Raw genomic sequence first — 20,172 nt, 5'->3', positions numbered from 1 at the left:
CTATTTGCTGGCAATCAGCTCTTGCAGCCACACCCACCTCAGAACAAATGAGATCCTATGCCAAGTGATTCCAGAAGAACCTAATCTCAGCATCAGTATGCAGGTTATTAATGGCTTTATTTGAACATAAAATCAATGATTCTTTCCATATTTTACTGATGGTGGTGTGGAGGCCAATAGTCAGAAATGAGTCAGATTAGATTTATCTTACTTCTTGAGCTTTGGACATACTCAGATAAGTTTCCACGCTGTTGAATAGATATTTATATTACAACAGTACGGGAACATTTTGGCTGATGGAGAATGGGACTCCTCACTGTGTAACTTCATTAGTGCATTCAGACACTTCTGAATGCTACATCAGCCAAATCAAATTTCCTGTACATTTCTATCTCTTAACTGGAACACTGAAACATGTTCAATAGACCTGTGTGCAAAAAAAAAAAAAAATGAATGCTTATCTTTGTCTTGACTGAGATTGAAAATGTGGACAGGCAACCAGTTTTGCTGTTTGATGCATGCAATATCAATAATTGGGTGCTTCATACTGAAAGGTCGTAAAGTTGTACACATTACATACCAAGCACAGACAATACCGGCAAAACTTAAATCAGACAGGATCAATCATGAGCAAAAGAGTTAATATTTTGGGTTAACGGCCTTTTATAAGCACAAGTTCAGATAAAAGGCTATTGACCATGTATATTAAACAAAAACGAAAAAGCTGTTAAAACTCAACCAGTCAGGCAACAGTTATGGAAAGAGAAATCAGTTGACATTTCATTCCAAAGACCGTTCATCAAAACTGTTCTCCTTCCACAGATGCAGTGTGATGGGTTACGTTCTTCCAGCATTTCTCAATCCTGGCAGATTCAAACATCAGCAGTTTTATCTGTTGCTCTTAAGCATTAACTCTATTTCCCTGACTTAAGGGGTATTTGTTACATTTTTATTTTTATTATTTTTCTCGCATCCACAATATTTTGTTTTTGGACAACTATTCAGGACAGCCATCTATAATTCTGGTTTGCAAGCAGGATGGTGCTGAAGAGATGATTTATATTTAGAGGATTGCTGTTATCTGTGGTATTTGATGATCGTGGAGCTTTTCAAAAGCCCTGTTTTGGACTGAGTGATCTGATCGCCCCATTTCACACAGCTGTAATCCACATGATGAATGTGTGGATTTTCTCACACAGGACTGGGCAGTGATCAAGCAAGCATGCGAGGGCAAGGTCAAGTAGACTGCAAGCCACTCGTACCATACTCATTCATGCCACTCATACTTATCCCAATATCCCCAGGTGGGACTAGTGTAACTAGGACATGTAGCTAGGGCCCGTTTCCACACTGTATCATTCTATGACTCTATACAATTATCCCGCACACTTTGTGATGAAAGTGATGAAGATCAGTCCCCTGTTCAGTGTCCATTTGGTAACCTTGCAGCCTTTAAATTCTGTTCAATAGAGAGGACATCCACGAGTAAGAATTATTGTTTCTGGTAACCTTTCCAGAAGCAGTAAATAACCTATGACTATCAATTAATTTAAAATGTAAATAAATACATTCTTACAGATATTTCTCCCATAATTAAGGATGCAACATTGTCTTGAATAAATAATTTTATGATACAATGTCTGATATTCAGAGTAAAATGTAACCAACACTGAATAGACAGAATACTTAACCAATGGGAAGAACAGGCACCAAAACATTTGTGAATGCTCCACTCCAAGTATGATCTGCAATTGGACCCAAAGCTGAGAACCTCTCCATACAGACCAGTGAACAACTATTGAAGCTGGAATTTGCCTATGTGTGTGCCAGTTATTGAGTAGGAAGTTCAAGTTCAAGTTCAGGTTTATTGTCATGTGTCCCTAATAGGACAATGAAATTCTTGCTTTGCCTCAGCACACAGATCATAATAGGCATTGACAACAAAACACATGAATAAATAAACTGATAAAGTGCAAAATGACAGATAATGGGTTATTAATGTTCAGAGTTTGTCCGAGCCAGGTTTAATAGCCTGATGGCTGTGGGGAAATAGCTATTACTGAACCTGGTCGTTGCAGTCTTCAGGTCCCTGTACCTTCTACCTGAAGGTAGCAGGGAGATGAGTGTGTGGCCAGGATGGTGTGGGTCTTTGATGATACTGCCAGGCTTTTTGATGCAGCAACTTCGATAAATCCCCTCGATGGAAGGAAGGTCAGAGCCGATGATGGACTGGGCAGTGTTGTGTTGAGCAATTTGAGCAGTGAACAAATTATTACTGCTTGTTTGAGTAATATTCAGTGTTGCAGTGCTAATTTTTTAGGTGCCGGAGCTGTCAAACAGGGGCGTCATTTGAGGTTTTGCTTGGAGTGGAGGGGGTGGTGCAAGCTCATCTCTCAACAGGGCCAAACAAGATTACAGCCTATCACTACACCCCGGTGTATTACTAATACAATAAAACATATAATACTTAATTTAATAACATGACAAAATATTGCACAGTTGCACTCACTAATTATCATGAAATGTAATTATCAGCAAGCAAAGAAAGAGACGGCGCACACAACCCCCCCCCCCCCCCCCTCCCCCTCCCGGGCCACCGCCACTGGGGCCACCGATGCTGCTGCCGCTGACCCGTATCTCTACTCCAGCCCCCCGCGGGCATCCACCAGTGACTTTGCCGACCCTCGCCTCTCCACCGGCCACCAGCGGGCCAGAGCAGTCGCCTCACCAGAGTTCCAGACTCAGCACCAGGCCCACAACCTCCACAATGCAGACAGCACGTGGTCTGACTCTGCTGGGTCCTACTGCTCCCCCTCCTCCTACAGGGAACTTCAGTAGTGATGGGTATTCCCCGACCACAAACCCGCTAGTTAAAATTCACCGCTGTTTATTTTGGCTTTTGTTTTACAGAGGTGCCGGAGAGCTCCGGCAGCACTGCACCCCTGGTAATATTGCAGAAGGGATTCTCGTTATTTTTCATTTGATGACGCATTTCGTTTTTTTCCAGGATAAACATTTCTAGTTTTAATGGAGTATTTCCCAAATATTTTTTTCCCCTCAAACAGAAACTTGGTTGAAATAAGATACTACATTTAAAGTATTTCAGTATTTTTTTCTTTCTAATTATTAAATATTACTCAAGCAATAACCTGCACTCTGTTTCTGTTGCAACAATTCCACCACCTACACAGCATATAGGAAATTTGCAGTTTGCACTGTCAGTAGTCGACACAGGGATCAAACCTCGCCTCTATGTCAATATTTGTAGGAAATTGGAAATGCTTGGGTGCAGAACTTAGAATCATCTGAAAAAAAAGGGCTGCTGCTTTCACACTATTAGTAATCCTGCTGCACTCCATTTTCAATAGATCGGTAAGAAAATCCAATGGTTAATTGTCAGAACAAAGTGGATCCGAGTTAACCCTGGATAGCTCATGTGCAGCACAGCATGGTCCTGAAATAATCCAGAATGTTTTACAAATCATTGCTTTATTGCTGCAAATTCAACATGGTGACCTCTGAACTAGCCATAGATGCAATCAGTCACTTCCTTTATTCAATTCATTTTCTGCATCGCTCAATTGTTGTCATGCAAATAAAATTTGAGGAGATTGAGGACTTAAATTAGCGTGTCTCTAATGACAGCTGAGTTGCATAATAGTTAAATTACTAAACTACAAGTCTACACTATTAAAGTGGGCGCCGTCCTGTATGGGTATGGCTGCCCAGCCTGCAGCTGTCCGCTTTTTCATCTTTTTATTTTTATTTTTAGTTAGTTGAGTTTTTGTTTTTCGGAATTCTAGTCTTTTTTATGTGGGGGTGGGGAGGGGGGGTGGGTGGGAAAGGGGGGGAAACTGATTTTCAGGGTCCCTACCTGGTCGGAGAGGCGGCTATTCTCCGGGAAGCACCTTCGACCCGCCCTCGCGTCCTACCAGCGGGCCTGGAGCGGCGTTTCCTGAGGGGACCGCCGAGATCCTCGGCTTCGGCTGCGGCACAGCGCTGGAGCGCTATCGCGGAGCGGGCAATGCCTTGCCTGGGTCACCGCACTGGAACTGCGGTGAGCTGAAGACTGCCGATGAAACATCGTGGAGCTGTGGGACTGTGGAGCGGCCAGCTGCGGCGCTGAACTTTAACATCGGGAGCCTGGGATCTCGCGCCGAGATCGCCAGTGGTGGAGCTCCATCCAGCGCGGCCTGTTGGCTTCGGAAGCCGCGGTCTCTGGTAAGGAAGCGGCCATTCCAAGTTTCCCAAGCCGCTGTGCGGATTCTCCCGACACCGGAGCACCATCATCTGGCGAGAACGGCCTGGAACATCGGGCCTCCGTAAAGGCGACTGCGGAGGCCTCAATAGGCCTGACTATGGGTGGACATGGGGATGGGGACTGGACTTTGTGCCTTCCCTCATAATGGGAACCATAGTGGGGGGATGTTTTTTTATGTTGAATTTCTTTATTATTGTTATGTTGTTTTGCAATACGCATTTCACTACACCAATTTGTGTATGTGACTAATAAAGAACCTTTGAACCTTTAAACCAGACTTCAGATTTTGGTGAGATATAATATCTATGCTTCGTTCTAATTGATTCCAAATGAGAAAAAACTTTTTCACGCAGAGAGTTGTGAATTTATGGAATTCCCTGCCACAGAGGGCAATGGAGGCCAAGTCACTGGATGGATTTAAGAGAGAGTTAGATAGAGCTCTAGGGGCTAGTGGAGTCAAGGGATATGGGGAGAAGGCAGGCACAGGTTATTGATAGTGGACGATCAGCCATGATCACAATGAATGGCGGTGCTGGCTCGAAGAGCCGAATGACCTCTTCCTGCACCCATTTTCTATGTTTCTATGTTTCTAATCTAAATGCATTAAAATAAAGCATCTCTTCCTGCTGCTCACCCAGGCCTTATCATGTTTACTATTCCTTAATTGGTCTTCCTCACCACCATCGGAGCACAGTCATTCTATGATATGACTTTATGTCCATTTACTTGTTACTTATTTAATGTTGTTCTGTAGCTTGTACATGTACTGTCATTTGCAAATTTTGCTGTCATCTGCATAGATATGCCTTCCAAAATGAACACATTTTCCCCACTCTGCACTCAATTTGCCAACTTTCGGTCTATACTCTTAAATAATTAATATCTTATTATAAACCGTTTGCCTTCCTATCTATTTTTGCATTATTACACGTTGGTAACCATACATTTGTTTCTTTCTTCCAATGCATTAATATGTACTGTCTACTTCAATACTGACTCCCGTGTTGCCGTTTTGGTAATGGGTTGCCAATGTGACAATGAACCATCCCCCACACCACTACCCTTTTAATAAATTCTTTATCCATGCCAACAGTGTAAGGCATTTGTTGAATATCGTCTGGAAATCCAAACACATCTACTGGTTAACTTGTATCTATTCTTATGGAGAGTTCCACAAAAAACTCTTGCTGCCTCTTGTTTCCATTTTATACCATTACTGCTCAAAAAGGTATAAACCAGCATTCAAGATCGAACCAGTGTATTTTTGTTCAATGCCAAGTGCACTGGAATTATACAGATTCTCTTCAAAGAATATTTCCTCCCTATTTCAAGGTTTAATTATATCAGAACTTTTTGGTCTTTCACTAACAAACAAATTACATTAGCACCCGATGCACTAGCTGTATGCCAGACAGAAAACACTTGCTGCATTATCTGCTTGTTTCAAACTAATTTTATGAACCAAAGGTTGAACTCGATTTATATTAAGGCATTAAACAAAACCAACAAAGTTGCAAAAACCAAACTGTCACTTTCATTGCTGGTCTGCTATTTCTCTTCTAGTGCAATTTACACAAACAATTATCCTACTAAATACCAATGCAACATAAGTTTTACAAAAAGTTGTTACCAAGATTCTTCAAGGTCATTGATTAACAAAGCGACAATATTGAATGGAAATATATCTAAAGCAGACCGTTAACTTACCACCAGATCCCAGCTGTTTGTAAAATCTATATTCCAAGTGAAGTTGTGGTGCTCTGGACTTCATTGGTTCCTAAATGCAAAAAAAGCTACTTTAAGCACACAAGCAAGAAACTTGACTGTAAACCTGGGTAATTTTAGAATTTACTTTGTGCCATGTCAATCAATTAATGTAAGAAATTTTAATACATTGAAATGCAATCGGTTATAAAATAATGTAGGGATATCTTACTATGTTAAAAACATATAAATGCAAGGTCATCATTTCAATAAGGTTGAACACAGCAGTGTTTAATAGAAACATGTGTACATGGATCATTTATAAACCTTTCCTGTTTTCATTTTTTATACAACTTCCAGCCCAGATTACAGCAAGGACACCACTCAGGAGGTTGCAACACAAACAATATTCCATGAGTATTTCTAACATCTTTTAAATTTCACTTCTTTGAATTGACCGAGTTGCCAAGCACATCTAAAATTTACGTACAAGATAGTTAGAGCCTCTCATTTAAAAATGTGGCCAAATGAGTGACCAATTCATGTTGTTTTCCTTGCATTGACTTGGGTTGCTGAATGCACTTATGCCTGGCACATATTGAACAGGGCTTGAAATTGTATCTTAGTTCAGCCTCAGATCAAATTGAAATATTCATCAGTGAACCTAATTAGTACTGGAGTTTGTGTCATTATCAATTCAGTGTACTAGACAATTCTTCAGAAGATGATTGCTTTTGTGACCGAACAAATCACTTTTACCTTATTGCATAACAGTACTGCAGAAGATTTTCCTTAGCCATCCATAACAGATTGAGGACTTGAATTAGCATGTCTCTAATGACAGCTGAATTGCATAATAGTTAAATTACTAAACTACAAGTGTACACTATTAAACCGGACTTCAAATCTCACCATGGTATCTGGGACATTTAAGAGAGCAGAATTTAAAAAAATTGGTATAAAAAAGCTGCTCTCAATACAAGTAACCAGGAAGCTGCCCGATGCCTATAAAAAACGTAACTGGCTCGTTCATGCCCGACAGCAGAGGAAAGTTAAGTTGACTTGAAATGTGCTGTCCTTACCCAAGCAGGCCTATAGCCAATTAATCAATTGAAATGTCTCCTCAGTTCAGGAATCTGGGATGAACAACTTAGTGGATAAAAACATTGTTCAGAACTGTAATGTTTCAAACAAAGAGAAAGCAACCTGGTGCAACATCTATCCAATTTGTTAAATTTTAAGGTGGCCTTAATCGTAATCTTCCATACGCCAACAAACTAGAAGGGGCGGCACAGTAATACAGCGATAGAGTTGCTGCCTTAGAAGTGCTCAAGACACGGGTTGATCCTGGCTAAAGGTGCTGTCTTAATGGAGATTGTACGTTCTCCCTGTGACCGTATGAGTTTTCTGTCAGTTAATTGGCTTCTGTAAAAATTGTCCTTAGTGTGCAGGATAGAATATGTGTACATGTGATCACTTGTCGGTGTATATTTGGTGCAAGAGGAGGCGAGCATGTCCTGGGCTAGAAACTCAAGTTGCACGTAATTACATTTTTCACTTCAATCACATGCATCCACTTGTGAAGTAATTTGGGTTGCCCCTAGTTGTTTCTTGCACACAATCACCACCTACAATGCAAAACTGGGTGGCATAAGTGACAATGACGTATCACTTCCAGATAAGACCAATGTCCTTTATGCACGCTTTGGTGAATAGCAACACATCTACCCACGAGCCCCCTAAAGGCCCTCACCATCCAGTGGCCTCAGTCTCTGGCATTGAATTTCTGAGCAGCCTTCAAGAGGGTGAAGGAGGACAATAAACTCTCTTGACTTGACTTGAATCCATGCAAACGTCTGCCCAAGAGGATGCAACTGGCTGACAAACTGGCTAGAGTATTCAAGGACATCTTCTGCCTGCTCTTTTGTAGTCTTATGTTCCCACCTGCTTCAAAAGGGCATCCATCTTTCCGGTGGCCAAGGACATGGTCTCCTGCCTCAATGACTGTAGTCAGTTATCACTGGCATCCACCATAATTAGCTCTTCTGGAGTTTAGTTACAACACAAATCAACTCCTACCTCAGAAATAACATGGATCAGCTTCAAATTGTCTATTGCCATAACAGGTCTACAACAGATGCTCTCTCAATGGCAGATTATTAACATTTGCTCCTCACTGACCATCAACACAGGTGCACCTCAATGCTGTGTACTGAGCTCTTTGACCAATTTTCTTTGTGCCCATGACTGTGTGGCGAACCGCAGCTTCAATACCAACTATTAATTCTCCAAAGACATGACTAACGTCAGCCAAATATGCATGGTGATGATCAGCATCCAGGCGAGAGACAGAACACCTGAACGAGTGGTGCTGCAATAACAATCTCTCGCTCAACATCAATAAAACCAAGGAACTAATCTTCAGAAAGGGGAAATAGGAAAACAACTTGCCAGTTTTCATTCGTTGGTTGGTGGGTGATAGTTATCGATCCAAATTCCTGGACGTTAACATTCGCAGGTGTTGGACGGGGTCCTCTACTTTCTTCAAAGTTTACAGAAATTCGGCATATCACAGAATATACTAATAAACTTTTTCAGATGCTTTGTAGAATATATCCTGACTGTTTGTACCATGGACTGGTACAGTAATTTCAATGCATGGGAAAGCAAGAGACTGCAGAGTTGTGATCACGCCAGTCCATCATCGGCACAGACCTCCCCACCAAAGTCTACAAGGAACTAACTCAATAAATTTCTATTTCAAAGGATGCAAGGCCATGCCTTCTCTCAGCTACCATCAGGCAGTAGGTACAGAAGACGGAAATCCCACACCACCATGTTCAGAAACAGCCTCTTTCCTACAACTATCAGGTTCATGAACTGACCTGCACAACCCTAATCCTACCTTTGCAATGGAACACTAGGAAACACTTCTTGCACTATTGTGAATGCTTCCTAATGGTATATTTGTCCATTAATGTCTTGATTTCTGCAGTCTTTTTCTCTTCACTGTCTTGTTGAATTTGTGTAATTAACGTACAATGTATAGGTAATTTATGTATACTTTATAATTTGTGTTTTATCAGTCCACGTGCATGTGATGCTTCTGCAAGCAGGATTACCCATTATAATTGCACTTCACCGTACTTGTGCATGGACGATAAACTCAACTTGACTTCGCTTTGCAAAAGAAAATTACCTACGCAACACAAATAACTTTAGTCAAATAATAACCCTGTTGAACATCTCAGTGTTCCAATTGGAGTGAAATTATAATCATCACACCCTTCAGTAAATTATCAGCTTCAAACATTTAATAAGAAACAACATTTTAAAATCAGTATACATTAACTACTGTTAAAAAATTCTAATATTTTTAATAGACACAAAATGCTGGAGTAACTCAGTGGGACAGGTAGCATCGCTGGAGACAAGGAATGGGTGACATTTCGGGTTGAGACCCTTCTTCAAACTGTCCAGTTGAGTTACTCCAGCATTTTGTGCATTTTCGATTTAAACCAGCATTTGCAGTTCCTTCATATACACCTAATAATTTTAACATTTGAAATAAAAACTGTGTTTCCTCTTTTGGGTTATTTAATTACAGATGAAATTCTACTTATGCTACCCTGACGCAATAATCAGCCGGCCTTCATTTGCAAAAGATTCCCAAGATATGCAAAAACTATCAACATAGCATTCAGTGCATGAATCTGAGCAAAATGGATCTTGGTATGTTATATTGGATCTACATTGTAGAGCTCTCACTTTCAGAATGCTCTGTATTGCAGCGATAGTTAGTTCAGGGCCAGGAAAGGCTGACATGAAGGGATGGGAACTATAAGGGAGAGGCTGTGATGCTCCCTGTCACACCTTCCCAACACAATCAACTGGCCCAAAGTACACACTGTAGCTCCTATAAGCTCACTGCTGATCAAGGAACCAGTGCTCATTGCCTACACATGACCAATGATTGTAATAAGAAAGGTGGCAGTCATTGAAGGGAGTCTGGTAATTTACTGTAGCTAACAAGTCCACCATTTAAACAGGAGGCTGGAAGATTTTGTGCACAGTGTTGATTTGCCATCTTGTTCTCAAATCCGACAAAAAGTGATTCTGGGATGTTTTGGGGGTTAATCATAGATTTTGTAGATTTCTCTCAAAAAAGTCCAATTTTTGCTGGCAGTGGGAGAAACTTGCAACACATGAGATTTGATGTAATTTGCTGTGCAACTGGTGCCAGGACCAAAAAAAAAAAAAAAAAAAAAGCTGTTCCAAGGTAAAATGCACATATGACTTCCTGGAAACATCACTAATCTACCCAGAAACAATTGCTGGTATGATCTGGAGAAACTCAGCGGGTGCAGCAGCATCTATGGAGCGAAGGAAATAGGCAACGTTTCGGGCCGAAACCCTTCTTGAGAAGAGTTTCGGCTCGAAACGTTGCCTATTTCTTTCGCTCCATAGATGCTGCTGAGTTTCTCCAGCACTTTTGTGTACCTTCGATTTTCCAACATCTGCAGTTCCTTCTTAAACACTGCTGGCATGATCTGATGTTGACGCTAATTTTCATTCAAACATGGATTTGAAGTTGGGCTGAGCTCAATCAAGATGGCTTTACTTGATCATCTTAAGTTTCACATTCAAATTCAATTTAAGTGGGGCAGGCTTTTTGTTTTGTTTCAGAGGGTGGTGGGTGCCTGGAACACTGCCAGTGGTGGCGGTGGAGATAGATGTGATAGTGGTGATGAAGAGGCTTTTATTTAGACACGTGGATATGTGGGGAATGGAGTGATATGGATCATGTGAAGGCGGAGGAGATTAGCTGAACTTGACCATGCGTGATACAGACAATGTGGGCCAAAGAGCCTCTATCTGGTGCTGTACTGTTCTACGTTCTATTCACAATCTCAGAGGTTATCAAACACAAAAATCTCATGCTTTGATCTACAAATAAAAATAAAAATGTAGCACGATAAATCACAAAATATTACATTATACACAAGTTCTACAAAAATTGTAACAGATTCTTTCTGCAATGTTCACCAGACATACTTGAATTCAGAGGTTTTGCCACCTTCCCCATGACATTCAGCCTCTTTTTCTGCCCCAGTTTAAACCTCCATTTACTCTAAGGTATGGCTCACTGTTGAGAATTTTCATCTGGTTCTTAGCGATCTTTGCAAAGAATTCATTATTTATTTGTTCATCCACCCCAAACATGGGAAATACTGGACGGGGAAAAGATATTTAATTAATCATTCGGTTTCCCATTAAAAATGTCCACCCAAACAAAGAATAATTCTCATCTTTTTTTTAAATCACACAAAATAACAATATTTATAGAGCAACTGTTTACATAGTAGAATGTCAATACATATTTCAAAGAAACAAAATTTGGCACAAAGATGCATTCAAGAGGGAGTTTGGACAAAGCTCTTGGGGCAAACGGAATCAAGGGATATGGGGAGAAAGCAGGAACGGGGTACTAATTTTGGATGATCAGCCATGATCATATTGAATGGACCGAATGGCCTACTACTGCATCTATTTTCTATGTTTCTAAGTCATACAAAAAAGCATTGGTCAAAAAGAGAGAAATTGCTATACAGAGGATGAGAAGTTTCATGGGGAAAATATCAAAGCTTCCAACAAAGTGGTGAAGAAAAAGGGGGTATTCTTAAGAGATTGGGGAAATGTCATGAAGTCACAGGCATGGAGAGGTTAGCAAAGTAGAAGAGGAAAACCCAGAAAGAATTTGAAAACAAGGGTGGAATTTTAAAAACAGGGAGCTAACTTGGAGAAACAATAGGGGTTATGAACATCAAAGAAAACATTGCAGCAAAGATGTAAAAAATATTTTCAAAAGAAACAGATGCACTTAAACAACCAAGCAAATGAACTATTGGGATTTTTTAGTTAACAAAACACATATTCTACACATTGCAACAGGTTAAAGGTTAATCAATCCAAATTGTCATACTAGTTTGCCACACCAAATCTACATGTTGAACCTCTCCTGGATAACATTTGCTATGATGTTGCTTTTAAAAATGGACAAAATTGCTCCTTCATTGATAACACCAAGATGTGCACCAATAATACAACTGAGAAACAACAATAAAACCTAATCCTTTATCTCCAAACACCAGAATATCATCAGAATATTGATTAATTGTGCGGTGTATAAAGTTCTAACTAAAACTACTTCCCCAATCTTTATTACACCTTCCTCTATTTCGACTAAGTATTAAAGCACAACTGCTGAATATAACTACCACTTCATCTGGATATCTGGAGTACTGCTGACTTCATTTCTATTATGGTGATTTTTAACAAATTAATAACAAATATTGCACACCATTAACAAAAAGTTAAACAGTTGATTACTATGGGTCCAGTTACTGCAGCATCTGTAATAATTACCAACTTACCAATTTAATCGCCACATATTCATTTGTGTACAAGTTTTTACCTTGAAGAAAACAAAGAAAAGAATTAGACTTTAACATTGTTTGAAATACGGCATTTCAATATTGTGAACAGTAACTTTTTGATTAGTTAAAGGCCCCACATTACACAATGTCAAAAAGTCCATCACTTGAAACAAATGCATCCTGCAAATTTCTTTATCAAACTTTGTGACACAGAAGAGATGATGAGAAAGTGATTCTAGAATTTCTCCCATAAGAGCGACATGGTGGCACAGCGGTAGAGTTGCTGCCTTACAGTGCCAGAGTTCGATCCAGACTACAGCTGCTGTTTGTACATTCTCTCCGTGACCGAGTAGGTTTTCTCCAAGAACATTGGTTTCCTCCCACGCTCCAAAGACGTACAGGTATGTAGGTTAATCAGCTGGGTATAAGTGTATATTGTCCCTCGTGTGTAGGATGGTGCTAGTGTGCGGGGATTGCTGGTCAGCGCGGAGCGCGAACTCGGTAGGCCAAAGGGCCTATTTCTGTGGTGTGTCTCTAAACTAAAGCAGTACAAAACCACCAAGGGGTTAGATAAATAATAAGAGTTATAACATTAGCCGTGATGAGAGGTCAATTTAAGGATTAATATAATCCTTTGAACTTCATTGTAGTAGTCGAAGTTGTTTTGAATGCTGAAGATATTAGGTGAAAGGATCTATCGTTTTGGCTCACAAGAATACAGGGATAGGAAAAGCAACCTAGTATCAAAGCTCAAGAATGCACCAATGATATTTTGATTGAAAAACAAAGTCCTGAACTAACTCAGCAGGTCAGACAGCATCCTTGCACAGAACAGATAGACAATGTTTCCGGTTGAGACACCACTTCAGATCAATTAGAGTCGGTAGGGAGAAAGCTGGAAAAGAGATGGGGGTGCAATAAAACCCGGAAAGTGACATGTGGATACAGGTGAAGGGGATTTGGTTGACAGATGGGTAGAGTATGTGACAAAAGCGAGAGGAGACAAATGCCTGATCTGCTGAGTTCCTCCAGCGCTGTGTTTTGTTCAATTTCCATTTCTTCATGTTCCCAGTGCATTAAAGGGAGTGGTTGATAACTTTGAAACTATTAGTTTAGAGATAGAGCACGGAAACAAGCCCTTCGGCCCACCGAGTCAGTGCCGAACAGCGATCCCCGCACAGTAACACTATCCTACACACTAGGGTTAATTTACCAAAGCCAATTCACCTACAAACCTGTACGTCTTTGGTGTGGGAGGAAACCGGAAAATTCTACCGCTGCGCCACCCTATTAGTGGTCCCATGATTAACATCCGAGCCATGTGCTTGAAAAAGAGATCGATTACAAAAATCAAGCCATGAATCAAGGATTGAATTTACGAGAAAGTATTTGGAAAGAATCAAACAGCAACAGGATTGAAGTATAAACTTAATTAAAATATGTAACAACGTATTTAAATAAAGAAATGTGGGAGAAGGAAGCAGTGTTGGAAAATGAATAATATCAGCTCATACTCAATGGAGAAAAAGAGAAAACAGAACTACCAACTTAGCAAAGGAAACATTCAAATAATGGATGGGCACTTCTTAAACAGCAATGCAAATGAAGGGATGCAACACAAAACAAGTGGAGAAAGCATTAACATTCTGAAAGAACGAGAAAAACTGGTGTTTGAATTCCCAAGTGAAATAAATAGAAAATGACAACCTATCTTTTTATTCATTCATTGTAAGTGGGTACTATTGGCAAAACATAAATGTGTTACCTGCATTTGAATTGAGAGCCTTGGCAGGCTATTACACAGGGCAGCGAGGTGATCAACCACAATGCCAAAATCTGGAGTCAGGCTTAAAGCCAAAGTCAATTTTATTCGTCACACCCGAAGGTGCAGTGAAATGAATTTGCCAGCAGCGATACACTTAAAAAGAACACACAATGCACAATAAAATTTAACACAAACATCCACCACAGCATTCTTCATTGTGGTGGAAGGCAACAGAGTTCAGTTAGTCCTCCTCCTTTGTTCATCCGTGGTCGGGGCCATAAATCCTCCGTAGCGCAGCTACGGACGGCCCGATGTACAGGCCCTCTCGTCGGGATGATCAAACCTCCGACGTTGGGACGGTCGAACACATTCCATGGCTTGGAGTGCCCGAATCGGCACTTTGCTACCGGAGACCGCAACTTCAGGATGTTATAGGTCGCAGGACGGCGGTCGGAGATCTTCTCCGGTGATCCCCGGCAAGGGATCCCAGACTCCGGATGGTAAGTCCACGCCACGCCCGCGGTTAGAAGCTCCGCAGACCACGGCCCCATGATGCCAAAGTCACCAGCTCAGCGATCGGAGAACTCCTCTCTGGCAACCCCCGACAAGGATTTGCCCGCTCCGCGATGGAAAAGTCGACGCTGCGCCCGCAGCTGAAGCTCTGGGCCAGACTCAGGGAAAGGCCGCTCCAATCCATGCTGTTAGGCCGCGAGGGAGGCGACATGGATAAGGTCGCCTCTCCGTCGAGGAGGCGACCGAAAGCGGATCCCCCCCTTTCCCCCCTCACCACCTCCAACACTAGACACACCAAGAGACACCAAAACTAACATTTAGACACACCAAAAAAAACTCGAAATAATGAATACGCTGCTGGCAGGGCAGCCGACTCGCAGCGCCCCCACCGGCGATGCTTACACCAGAAATGCATAAAGAACATTAAGGAACCATATTGGCTTTTATGTCAACACTGTACTTCTGTGGACTCTGCTACTGACACCACTGTTTTTCCCAATTCCAGATTTATTTAAACCAAATTTGGGTTCTCTAGCCCATTCTCTGGAAACATAAGGAAATGGAATCTTGAGCAAAATACGCAGAGCTGGAGGAACTCAGCAGGTCAGGCTTGTGTCTCCAGGATTTCAACTCATGCCCCCGAATCATTAATCCAGGATTCTACCAACTGGTCCACCAACATAAACACCTACTTTATCCTCTTGTTTAGGAGGAAGGTCAAAAGTACAATCATCCTCTTCAAACTCATCACCAAGCTCCAAGATCTGGGCCTCTGTCGCCACTGACGGACATCAATCAATGCAGATCCATAATACCTCCTCCTCACTGACCATCAACAGAGGTACACCACTGGGCTGCGTACTTGGCCGCTACTCTACTCCCTTTACACCCATGACTGTGCGGTTGACCACAGGTCCAATGTCATCTACAAATTCATCAAAGACTGCACTGTTGTTGGTTAAATCACAGGTGCAGATAAGTCAGCATATAGGAGAGAGACAGAACACCTGGTTGAGTGGTGCTGCAACAACAACATTCAACGTTAACAAAATTAAAGAACTATTCGTTGACTTCAGAAAGGAGAAATTGGGGGACCACTTGCAGCTTTTCTTTGAGGAGATGGTTCTTTAGTTCTGTTCCTTTTCATACCTCTAATTTCCCTCTCCCCCGACTCTCAATCTAAAGAAAAGTCTCAAACCAAAACATCACCTATTCCTTTTCTCCAGAGATACTCCAGTTACTCCAGCATTTTGTGTCTTTCAGCGGGTTTTTCTTTGGTAGGTTGGTGATAAGAGAGCTAAAAGCTTCCAATTACTATGTGTTAACATCTCCATTGATCTGCTCTCGGGCTAGAACAAAGAAGTATTCACCAAAAAAGTGAACCAACACCTCTACTTTCTTTCACTTTTCAAGAGATTCTGCATATCGCTGAATTTCCTAACAAACCCTCTACAGCTGCACTGCAGAAAGAATCCTGTCTAGCTGCATTATGGACTGATTCATCAATCGCAAAGCACAGGAATACAAGCAGCTGCATATCATGGTGATCACATCCCAGTCCATCATGTGCATTGCCCTCCCCACCATTGAAAGCATCTACATGAAGTGCTGCATCAAGAAGGAAGCAGCATCCATCATCAAGGATCCCCACCAACCCAGCACAACGTAAATCCTACCTCAGCAAAGGAACAAACACACCATGGAATTGTTTACTCAGGATGCCTTTTTTGCACTAATGCCTTGTTGTGCAATGGCCGCCTACATTCTGTCAAAGTAAAGAATTTTAAAGTAAAAAAATAAAGGGTAGGAAAAAGGAGCAATTCTACACTACTCCCCAACCTGAAGAAAAGAAATACAAACGCAAATGAAAAAAAAAATTATTGCTTATTCCATAAGAAAACCCATGAAAAGATGAGACAGGCTGAATAAAGTCAGATCAATGTAATTAATGGATTAATATATCATCAATACAAGAAAGTAACAAATTCATAACACCACAAAACCTCTGTAAACACTTATAAAGCTTCTTCATATAACATTAAATTGAAGTTTTTTTAAGTTTGCCTTTTTACGTCCTCGCCTCAAGTCAAGTAATTTTGAGAAGCAACATTATTATTTATGCCACCCACCAGGTTTCAACAGATGCAACTGATCATAAAGTATCAGAAAGTAATGCATATTGGTTATGGGATTTTATTATCAGTGGCTCAGCTATTCTGGACAACAACAGTTCAATTGTGGAAATAAAAACAAATTTAAAAAAGTAATCACACTTCAGAACCAGTAAATTTCTTGTGCAATGCCCAAATTCATAATTTCCCTACTCCAACAACTCCCTGTCCATTTCTGGTGTATCATCTCCAAGTTGGCTCTCTCTGCAAAGTCTCTGACTACCAACACTCCACTCTGTTTAAGCAGCGGCAAGATTTCATCTCCATTTTTATACTTTCCAGAAATTGATTTCATTTTTAGTTAATACAGCCAAGTTACTATTCCGATTTACATGACATCATTAACTCTAATATCACTGGAACTTCTTCATTAAAAAAATTTCAGACACTCAGTCAGTAATAACATTGCCGTTAAGTACACACAAAACAAATATACTATTGCCATTGAACATTTTCTCATCTTTCATTCCGTTATATTTAATTGCATTTGTTTGCTATTGTTTTTCGGTGGTCTATATCCAAAGTCAGTCGGTACATTGCAGACTTAGCCACAATGCTGCCAAGGATCTCTCACAACATGACCACAAAAGATTCACATGGATACTGCCGGGACTGAAGGGCTCAAGTTATGTGGAGAGATTGGATAGGTGGGCCTTTTATTTCCATGGTGGCCTGATTAGAGGTAGATGAATTCATGAAGGGAAGAGAAAGGTGAATGGTCACTGTTAATTTCCTCGGGTAAGGGAGTTTAAAACTAGCGAGCACAGATTTAAACCACGTGACGGAGACACACACATGTACTATTTATGTGGTAGACAATAGACAGTAGGCAATAGGTCTATACTCAACTCCTCTTCTTATGAAGGCCAGCATGCCATTCGCTTTCTTCATTGCCTGCTGTACCTTCATGCTTACTTTCAAGGAGGGCAGCAAGGATAAGCCAAAGAACTAGAGGGTGGTGAGATTGACGTCAATTGTGGTTAAGTTGTAGGAAGGGATCCCGAGGGAGAGGATTTACCAGTGTTTGGATCGGCACAGACTGATGAGGGATAGTCAACATGGCTTTGTGCTTCAGAAATCGTATCTCACAATTGTGATAGAGTTTTTTTTTAAAGAGGTAACTAAGAGGGTTGGTGAGGACAGGGCAGTAGATGTTGTCTAAATGGTCTTCAGCAAGGTCCCACATGGTAGGCTTGTCTAGAAGGTGAGATTATGGAATCCAAGGTGGACTCGCCAATTAGATTCAAAATTGGCTTGGAGGAAGGAGACAACGGGTAGGTGCGGAGGGGTATTTTTCTGATTGGAGAGCGAAAGGTAAAATGCAGACAAATGGGACTTGTCCAATGTGCTAACTTGTTTGGCAGAGACAAGGTGGGCCTTGGAACCAGTTTCCATGCTGGACAGCTCTGTGACACTACTTCACAGGTGAAAACTAGAACACCTGGAGAAAACCCATGCAGTGACATGAAAAATGAGCAAACTCAGTACAGTCATTACCAAGGTCAGGACTGAATTCACTAGCACCGCGAGCCCGCAGCTCCACCAGCTAACCCACAATGCTGCTCATCCCTGCTGGCCACACTGGTTTGACATGCTTACAATTATTTTTATGGACATAATCTAGATACGACTTTCCTCCACCAACCATATGCTTCTGGGGAAATTAGCCAGCTTTGTCAGGAGAGGTTGCAATTGTTTGCTTTTGCCTCTTTCAATTAAAGCTGTTATTCTCTGTGCAAATTGACTTAGACGTACTGCAGTATATTTGCTTTAAATCATCCAAACCACCTCAGCTATAGCTCCTCGGGTAATAAATACCTCATTGCTGCATTTCATCTAACTACTACTGTGCCTCTGACTGGACTCCCCTTGTTCCAGCCACTTCAGCTTCAGTTTACAGGGGTTTACAGGACCGCAGGTCCAGCAGATTGAGCAAAGAGGAAAAGGAGACTGACAGATGAAAAGCCAACAATTGACTCAAATAATTTTTGCATCATCAAGTTGCTCAGTATTGGCTCTCAGATAAGTAATGGCCCACCTGATTCATTCCACCCCCATTCATTCCACCAATAAACTACTCAATGGGACGTGCTCACTCAGAGCTTGTGCTAAAAGAAAGAGAACTCGCAGAGGACTGGCAGCTAGGTCAGGCTGCATCAAAATGCATTTTTGCTCATCCATCAAAAATGCATACCCGCAATAATGAACATATCCTGTCAAGCAGATGAGTGCACATTCAACCTTTAACACTCAAAATAGATGACGACAGCAGAGCTGTTGGCACAGACTTACAAAAGCCTAAATGTTTTATTCTTTCAGAAATATCACCAAAGTTACCTATCAAGCCTCAAATTGTACTGCAGGGGGAAAAAATGGCACACTGCGCCTTAGTGCCACACTTTCCAGTATTTTATGTTAGAATCAAAGGTATTATTACTTGATTTGGGAAGAACCTTGAGGAATCCTCTCCGAAGTCTATGTCAGCATTCAGGTAGTTACCAGCTCTGTCACGACAAAGCAATCTGGACAGTGAAAACACAGGCTAACTGCAGACTCTAAAATCTGTCCTTGTGGATTGACACCCAATGTATAGAGTTGCTTCAACAAAGCAGCAAAAAAAAGCACAATAAAGTGTAGACACAAGGATCTAGCACAGGGGTCGGCAACCTGCAGCCCCCGGGCCGAATGCGGCCCGTCACCCAAAATCATCCGGCCCGCGGGCGTTTTTTTTTTCTGTAATCATCCGGCCCATCATCTTCCATCATCTCCGGTACCTACCGGACCCAGGTATGATGACGCAAGGAGACCTGCGTTGGCGGCCGCAATGGCGGAGCCACCGAGCGCCGAGCTCTGGCTGTACCACATCCTGCGCAGAGCCGCCGGCACAGCCACACACCTTCTGCGTCTGGGCTTCACTGTCGGGATCGAGGTTATCAATAGGTCAGGGCCGAGTGAGTGTGAGTATTTGAGCCATCGCCTTCAGGACAGAGTCAAGGCAATGGTCCGTAGGTACGCCATGTTCGTGAGCGCCCGTAACTAGGGGCCAGTGCTAGGTGGCGTCCTCAAAGGGGCAGGATCTATGTGAACACGTGATTTGATGCTGCCATCTGGGGCGGGATGTGGGTGGGATCCATGTGTACACGTGATAGATGTGGGCCCCCATCCGCTCACAGACATGCTTCCTGGCCCCTATGCAGAACAAGGTTGCCAGCCCCTGATTGAGCAGATGCTGGTTTACCAAACAGCACAAGGTGCTGGAGTAATCTGACGAGTCAGGGAGCATCTCTGGAGAACATAAGCAACTTTTTAGGTCAGGACACT

At 41.7% G+C, this 20,172-nt stretch overlaps 1 protein-coding gene across 11 annotated transcripts in view; it reads right to left on the bottom strand.

Moving 5' to 3' along the window:
- Positions 1-20,172, bottom strand: part of csnk1g3 (casein kinase 1 gamma 3) — a 224,408-nt gene that overhangs the window by 147,408 nt on the left and 56,828 nt on the right. For all 11 annotated transcript variants that reach the window (XM_033017514.1, XM_033017513.1, XM_033017519.1 and 8 more), the window contains exons 3-4: positions 12,400-12,440; positions 5,969-6,038 (exon numbers count right to left, since the gene is read on the bottom strand). In XM_033017514.1, the coding sequence (XP_032873405.1) occupies positions 5,969-6,038; positions 12,400-12,440 (111 nt within the window). The remainder of the gene's footprint in view (positions 1-5,968; positions 6,039-12,399; positions 12,441-20,172) is intronic.

This window comes from Amblyraja radiata, chromosome 3 (genome assembly GCF_010909765.2).
Source record: "Amblyraja radiata isolate CabotCenter1 chromosome 3, sAmbRad1.1.pri, whole genome shotgun sequence".
NCBI classification, from domain to species: Eukaryota; Metazoa; Chordata; class Chondrichthyes; order Rajiformes; family Rajidae; genus Amblyraja; species Amblyraja radiata.
The sequence above is the reverse complement of the archived record's forward strand: the minus strand, read 5'-3'. Positions and strand labels throughout refer to the sequence as shown.